General features: G+C 40.2%; 1 protein-coding gene across 2 annotated transcripts; it reads left to right on the top strand.

Annotated features, from left to right (window-relative positions):
* The first annotated feature begins 685 nt into the window (after positions 1-685).
* On the top strand, positions 686-7,002 carry LOC146467964 (uncharacterized). Of its 2 annotated transcripts, none has more exons than XM_085125401.1 (2): positions 686-996; positions 2,955-7,002. In XM_085125401.1, the coding sequence occupies exon 2, from the start codon at positions 2,995-2,997 to the stop codon at positions 5,887-5,889; it is 2,895 nt and encodes a 964-aa protein (XP_084981527.1). In that variant the 5' UTR covers positions 686-996; positions 2,955-2,994; the 3' UTR covers positions 5,890-7,002. The 2 variants fall into 2 exon arrangements, with proteins under 2 accessions (XP_084981527.1, XP_084981528.1); XM_085125402.1 differs by lacking the exon at positions 686-996 and adding an exon at positions 1,009-1,137.
* Positions 7,003-8,256: the final 1,254 nt, after the last annotated feature.

Below are 8,256 nucleotides of genomic sequence, written 5' to 3'. Positions count from 1 at the left end.
AGTTCAAGTAGGATTTACCGCAGAATTATTACGTGCACGGACAGTACAATGTTCTGTTCTCGCACGTGTGTTCTAATCGAGTTAGCCGCGCCATTATCAATACACTCTTTTTTATATATAAGAATATTTTTTCAGGCCCAGGCTGAATATTCTCATTTTTTCTGCCGATGTCAGGCTAAAAATATTCTTTTGAATATTCTGATTATAGCGTATGACATTTCCGTTTTAGAATGTATCAGGAGGTATCCAAGTATTTTCATGTTTGGTGTCCAGATCTGTCATTAGCTTCGAATATTTGGCTAGTGCAGGTTTTTCTCGTTCTTTGGCTAGTTTTGCCGTTAAGAGAAAGGAAGAATTTTATACGGTTAAAAACATAAAATTTGTATTGTATTTACAAATTTTCAACATAAAAAATTATATTCTTTTCAAAATATCAGCCTCAGGTATATTCTTAAAATTTAGGAGATTTCAGCCTCGATATTCTAAAATGAAATAAATTCTTATAAAAAAGAGTGCAAAATACAATACGAAAGGTAATTTTTTTATTTTTCTGAGCCTTTTTGAGATCTTTGAAATTTCCAAGCGCGATCATGCGAGTGATGCTTAGTACGCGAGAACACACGCGAGAACATTGAATTGTTCGTGCCGCAATAATTCTGAGGTCAATCCTGCCGGAGCCCTCGACATGATAGGATTATGGAGGGAAATTTTCAAAATATGACGAGAATTAAGTAAAGACGGAAACAGGATATTTTACACTGTTGGGCAAGCTGGCGAATTTATAGTTGTGGGAAATTAGGACGACAGGTTTCAGTTAGCCAGAGACTGAGCTGCCAATTTGAATAACCTATAATTTAATATCTGTCATCCATCATCATCATATTTCAGTTTTTGCGGCGAGTCGATCGCTGTCAGATTGGACCGCGAGCGTCTCACACTGCGGCAAGCATCTTTCATTCGTGATCAGGTTCATAGTCTTTCCTCAAAGGTGTAAAGGTGAGTGCTTATAAAATTCCCGAAATCAACAACGGAAAAGTATTCGTGTGCAGACGGATACACCAGACTTCTACCGCGTATGTTCCTCATTGTGTGTGAACTACATAACTTCCTTTGTTTTGAATACGGAGACATCGTCTGGTAAGCTGTGCCCTATCTCCATTTACGGCATACGTAGGGTGTGTTAGTAGATCGATAAATACGGCAGCCTTTTGCGATTCTGTGCTTTTTTTGAAAGCTACAAGCGGAAAGTTGTGTTTTTATCGCCGGTTCCGTTGACAGCAACAGATGTGTGCAATTAACCAGAGGCATCATTCTTGTATTGAGAATTTCTTCAAGAGGTTTTGTGTGTTCATTCAAATTCGATCTGGCTCATTCTAGAACAATGCCTGGTTGGTATTTAAATCTGCAACTGGATTTTTTTGCTAGCTTTAATTGGTTTTCACAGGCTTGATGTGAAATTTTGAACTTATTTCATATAAGGGATTTTAATCGAAACTAAAATTTCATTTCAAAAAAATACATGTGCGTTATTAATATCTTCGTGGTTGAAGAAATATTGCCGCTCTTCCATATCAGATCGAAACAGGCTTCGGGAATATTCAAACACGCACAATATTCCATTCCACTAAATTTGTTCTGTATGGATATATAAACAGAGAAACAAATTACGCCGATTTGAAGTGAAGATTTTACGAAGACACCACAAAGAATTATTATTGTTTTGAAAACAATCCTGCATTTGCTTATTTACAATTCGAAATATTCAACGACCTTTTATATCACGCTGGTTTCCTGCGGCGAATGATATGCCTGACATTTCTCAGCTTCCTGACATTGTCACTTTAAGATATAGCTCGCGCGGAAATTTTACTAAAACTTCTCAAGCAAATATTTCTTAAAAGCATTTTGATGGTCTCCCATTTCATTCCTCGCTCCGTCATATCAATCATCCCCGTAGTCCATTTTTTAATGCCTTTTTTTCCCTATGGCATGTGGCCGGATAGCTGTTTGTGTTGATAGATTGTTAATTGGTTTGATTACGCAACCAGGAACCTGAAAAAGCACTTTAATAGTGCCCAGTCAGACTAAAGTTTCCTTTTATGAGTAATCGCTTTAACACGCAAACCAGAATGTTACCATTTGTATATTAGAATTGAACTCTTTTCTAATTACAGAACGCAAAACACAAGGGAAATAATTTACATGCAAATCTCAAATGCGAATGAGACCAGACGAGTTGTTGATGTTTTTTTTTTCTATTATTATAACAATATCAGTTTTACATGTTGGATAAAGATTATTTCCGTCACGCTACAAGCCATTTTAATAGCCGTTTGATTCTTTACACTTGTACGTTATTTCCGCATCTAATTGTTTATTAAATGTTAGATTATTTGCTATGGTGGAACACAATCGAACACTTCGTAGAATGGTGGACCCGTTCCCGAAAGTCCGTATTATATCAATAGGTGGTGATTTTTAAAAATTTCAGATCAATAAAAATTGAATTTCTGTTGAGAAAATTGTATTTTTTAAGCTTTTAAACTCGGCAGGCTGTCGGGAACTTTCTAAAAATTGCAAAGGGAGTTTTGGTTCCGATCGTGAGAAATTGCTTCAATCCTCAAGAGACATATTCTCAAAATTAACCAACCAGAATGCAGAAATCGATCGAACGGGGGTCATAATTACGGCAGGAGCTTCTTGTCCCCAGTCCTCCCTCTACTTCTGCAATGATCGATCAAATTACAACGGAAGGGATCTGTTGGAAACCGTTGTGAGCCACCTTAATTTATTTGAAAAACCTTTTCTTCCAGGTGATTCGAACATATTAGGTGCTTTCTTTTTAAGAGCACTTTTAAAGGTTTTTTTTTTTAGTTTTTAAATTTATCATTATTTTACAAGCGAAAAAAGGTCAATAGCAAGTAATTGTATTCTGAACTTTTTTTAACAAACAGACTAGACCAATCATTGGGAGAGGAAGGTAGCAACAGAACAATGGAAGGCAAATCCGTGGCAGAGAATGCAAATGGCGAAGTCAGTTGTGAAAATCACGAGACCACGCAAATTTTTCTTCAAATAGGACACAAGGTTACAAAGAAAGAAACGTCTCTTGTTTATGTCAACAACAATTCTAACTCTCAGCAGAAAGAAGTTCGGCAAGTCGACGGAGCGGATGAAAATGATGTTAATGTAGAAAACGACAATCAGTTGAGGGAACCGATCACGGAAGCCGATCTTGTGGTGGTTAATAAAATTTCATCAGGGCAAGAAAGTCAGGACGATGAACCCAATGAAGATGAGAATTCTACAGTAGAGAACTTGCTCAGCAAAATCGAATCTGTAATGGAGCACAGATCATCGGAACGCACCGAGGAACCAGAATATGACAAAGAGGAAGCCCTTGAAGAAGATGCTCCCGTGGTTATAGAGAAGGGGCCTCTCTCACTTAACATAGAGCATGCGATTGATCAGGACGAAGGAGTTAAAGATGAAAAGAATTCCGATGAAAAAGAAGTTGGCGATGAGCAAGTGAATGAAGAAAGGGAGACTATCGTGGAGGACGAGCATTTGGTGGTAGAGAAAACGCAGGCTGCACTTGAGTCGGAGTTGTTGGTTGAAAAGGAAAGCCCCGGAGAAGGTGATAATACCACAGTTGAATCGTTGCTTGTGAACATTGAATCTGCAATAGATCATCAAGAGTATGCGCAAAAGCCAGTCGATGAAAACAAACCCGACGCTCTTGAAGAAGATGCTCCCGTGGTTATAGAGAAGGGGCCTCTCTCATTTCACATAGAACATGCGATTGATCAGGACGAAGAAGGTAAAGATGAAAAGAATTCCGACCAAAACGACGTTGGTGATGAGCAAGTGAATGAAGAAAGGGAGACTATCGTGGAGGACGAGCATTTGGTGGTGAAGAAAACACCTGCTGCACTTGAGTCGGAGTTGTTGGTAGAAAAGGAAAGCCCCGGAGAAGATGATAATACCACAGTAGAATCGTTGCTTGTCAACATTGAATCTGCAATAGATCATCAAGAGTATGCGCAAAAACCGGTCGATGAAAACAAACCCGAAGCTCTTGAAGAAGACGCGCCCGTGGTCATTAACAAGGGGCCTCTCTCATTTCACATAGAGCATGCGATTGATCAGGACGAAGGAGTTAAAGATGAAAAGAATTCCGACCGAAACGACGTTGGTGATAAGCAAGTGAATGAAAAAAGGGAGGCTATCATGGAGGACGAGCATTTGGTGGTAGAGAAAACACCTGCTGCACTTGAGTCGGAGTTGTTGGTTGAAAAGGAAAGCCCCGGCGAAGATGATAATGCCACTGTAGAATCCTTGCTTGTGAACATTGAATCTGCAATAGATCATCAAGAGTATGCGCAAAAACCGTTCGATGAAAACAAGCCCGAAGCTCTCGAAGAAGACGCGCCCGTGGTTATAGAAAAGGGGCCTCTCTCACTTCACATAGAATATGCGATTGATCAGGACGAAGGAGTTAAAGATGAAAAGAATTCCGACGAAAAAGACGTTGGTGATGAGCCAGTGAATGAAGAGAGGGAGACTATCGTGGAAGACGATCATTTGGTGGTAGAGAAAACACCTGCTGCACTTGAGTCGGAGTTGTTGGTTGAAAAGGAAAGCCCCGAAGAAGATGAAAATGCCACAGTAGAATCCTTGCTTGTAAACATTGAATCTGTAATAGATCACCAAGAGCCTGCCCCAAAACCAGTCGATGAAAACAAACCCGAAGCTCTTGAAGAAGACGCGCCCGTGGTTATAGACAAGGGGCCTCTCTCACTTCATATAGAGCATATTACACAATTCCCTGATCAGGACGAAGGTGAAGGCCAGACGAATACTGACGAACATCTGTTGAATGTAGAAGAAGTCGAGGGTAAACTTGTGGCCGTGGAGAAGACACCGGCTGCACTTGAAACTGAGCTGTTAATTGAACAAGAAGGTCCTAAAGATGACGACTCTACCGTCGAATCCTTGCTCGTCAACATCGAATCCGTAATAGATGACACATTACCAGTACACTCCGAACAGAGCGACAACGCTGTTGAGGACACCGTGCAAGAAACACTTCCTCCCGCAGTGGTGAGAAAGCGTTCCGAAACTCGTCATGAGCTACTGCAAACAAATGTGGCAGGTGACAACAAACCAGACAATGTAAGTGAAGAGGTAGAACGTCGAGAAATTGTGAAGGACGGTGACAAAATAAATGACAAAGAAGAAGAGAGACCCAAACACATTGAAGTGGTCACAACAGAAAAAGAAGTTTCCACAGTCACCATTACAACCAAACAAATAACGCAAACGATTGAAACCAGCACTGAAGAGACAGCCGGTAATCCAACGCCTATTGTTACAGTGACATCCACAGAAGAATCATTCAAGTCAACTTCGTACACCAAGCTAGTCCAAAGAGACGACGGTGGTGACGAATCCGGGCTCTTACTCCCGGTTCTTAGGAAAAGGCTGTCGGATCCAGAAGTACTCCCCGAGAGAGAGAAGGATGGTTCGGCACCTTTGGCACTATCGGAGAGTGAACTCCTAGACTCAAAAGAACATGTCATGATTGAAGATGCTTCCCAAGCAAAGGACTCGACAACCAAGAGCACTGAAGTCAGAACGGAATCAGTTCCCTTGGAGTCGGAACCTTATAAAGATGTTTCCGATGAAGAAAAGCTCATTACAGAGGGAGATGTCGAAGTTTCCGAGAAAGCTGAAGGTAGCGATCAAAAAGAATCATTATCCCGTGCAGAAGATGAGCAAGGATTGCTGGATGTCGAAGATGGAGAGAAAGCGGATGAAAAGGAAGCAGGAAAGAAGGGAAAGAAAGGACTCTCCTCCCCTCAGTGCAAGTGCTGTTCGTTGATGTAGCTCTGAAACATAATTGCGGACTTGAACAAATGACTCTATACCGCCAGTAAAAGGCGTGTAGCGCCGCTTTTCAGAGACTATTCAGAAAGGAAAAGAGAAAGTTTATATTGCATTTTTGCTGGCTGTATCGGTTGTCTTAAACGGACTGAAAAATAAGAAGTTTGGCGAACGTTTGTCCTGAACTGTGCAAATGACATCTGGTGACTTCTGGTGGCTGCTAATGTCCAAACGCAGTCAAGATATCTCAGGGCGTAATAGAAAGCCTTTGCTTTATTTATTTTTGTTATATTGATCAAGACACAATGAGAGTGAAATTAATTGGGAATGTGATTTTGCTACTAATTGCTCTTTCCACCATCCGTCATCCGTTACTAAAATTGTAAAATTGCAGCTTTTTATCTTGCAAAACTTCTTGCATCGGTTCATTTGAACTGACTATGTCTATAAAACACTTTGTTTTGGCGATAACCACGTTCAAATGCATCATAGCCGAATGGACGACAAACCAGTATTTCTTCGTTGTGATTCGCAATTCATTATTTTAACAGTTAAAACTTCTTTTGAACAAATGCTCGGTTCACTCAAGTTTAGGAGAACTACAGTTTTATATCGCATAGGATGTCACGTAGAGGTGCCTCGATTGTTAGGACTTGGAAAGACTCTTAGGGGATTAATGTCATGGACAATGCACTTTTAAACGTTAAAACTTAAGCCGACAGTTGTGTTTTACACGTCCATCCATTGTCGTAGTGAACGTCATCACAGGAAACACTGTAGCTAGTTTAGGTAAAAAAAAGTTAGCTAGTCATTTTTCGGTTTCGATCCACTTTGTTTATTTAACGGATTTGCTGAGTGTACAAATGACGGCAACCGTGTAAAATGCAGCTATTGTTTGAATTTTGGACTTCAGATTGCGCGTGTTTTTGAAGGATAAGGGTAATTACGAAGTCAGAAAATTAATGTTAGATGATTCTGTACCACAATACCAAGCAGGTGCCATACTGTCACTGCGCCACTGAGATGCTCCGAAAAGCTTAACTTAAGGAAATGCTGTCCTGTATCATATACACAGTGTATATTATGTTATTAAAACTGGGTCATTGTATATCACAATTCCAGAGTCTAGATTGACTTAACGGCCATGTTATATGAGCCAATATCGTGGGCAAGGAAGAGGGGCCATAAATCGTCTTCTAGTGCAAATTTTTGTTTGTCTCTAATAAAACAGTTCAACAGGTGCTTGTTGGATATGACATGATTATAGCCAACTTGTCACTGCTCTTTATGCGTCTCATTGGCTATCTATCGTCTTATATCCAACGCTCACTCGTGGAATAATTGTTAATTATCGATATACACCCAAACAAATATATCCATTCCGGCGGGCGTCTATTTTATAAAATAGTGTGAACTTTCTTTTTTGATTTCCATAAGCTTATGGCAGTGCTCGTGAAGGTTTGAACTCGAAACAGTTGATGGCGGAAACACTCGTCTCCGGCCCGTTTGAACAGCTTTTCAGTCTTGTTATGCTGGATGTGTACCAGCAACAGTTCTCCTGACAAGTCTGCATTTGGCAACTATTCACATTCCGAACGACTAAATTTTTAGTTTTTTCCTTGGCAAGTATCGTTTCCTAACTGGCGGTCCAGTGTTCGATCAAGTTTATAAGCCAATAAGTCAAAATTTGTCGGAAAACGTAGCAAAAAACTCATTCTTGTACAACCAGCGTTATTCTAAACATTTAAATTATATTAGCATAGAATTCGAAACCGGAAACCTCTCCTCAGTACAACCATTTTTTTTTTTGTCTAATTTAAGCTAATCTAGGCCTAATGTAGGTTATCTAGGCCTATTTTAGACCTGATTTAGGTCTAAAATCTAAAGCTTTGACCCACTGCCGGGTACACGGTGGCCTTCAATGGATGACTGTGCTGCCAGCCTTCAACCATGGTCGACATCATTTTAAGAAGATGATCTTCCATGCCGGCTTAGCCTTCTCCAATCACACAAATCTTAACTGAACTATATCATAGAAATTACAATATGCAAATAACTCATTGTTTGCCATCCGCAAATAACATGGGCGAATTACCGTATTTTCATGGTTCTGCTACATGTTGATTTTTGAGAATAGAGTAGATACTAGAGAATCCAAAGAAAACCCTCGACACAGGACAATAACATTTTTACTAACAGCAAATTTAAATCAAAGTAAACCAATGACAACTATAACCCGAACAAACTCACCTATCTCCTGCCCCGTGTAAGCTAATCCAAGAGGTCTTAGATTCCGATTTCCGCCGCATTGTGGATTCCGGATTCCACGTCTGCCAAGAGAGCATTGCAATCTCTTCACGTCTCAGCGGG

Source organism: Pavona decussata, unplaced genomic scaffold (genome assembly GCF_977016875.1).
Source record: "Pavona decussata unplaced genomic scaffold, jaPavDecu1.1 SCAFFOLD_134, whole genome shotgun sequence".
NCBI classification, from domain to species: Eukaryota; Metazoa; Cnidaria; class Anthozoa; order Scleractinia; family Agariciidae; genus Pavona; species Pavona decussata.
This window is presented reverse-complemented; position numbering and strand designations above follow the sequence as displayed.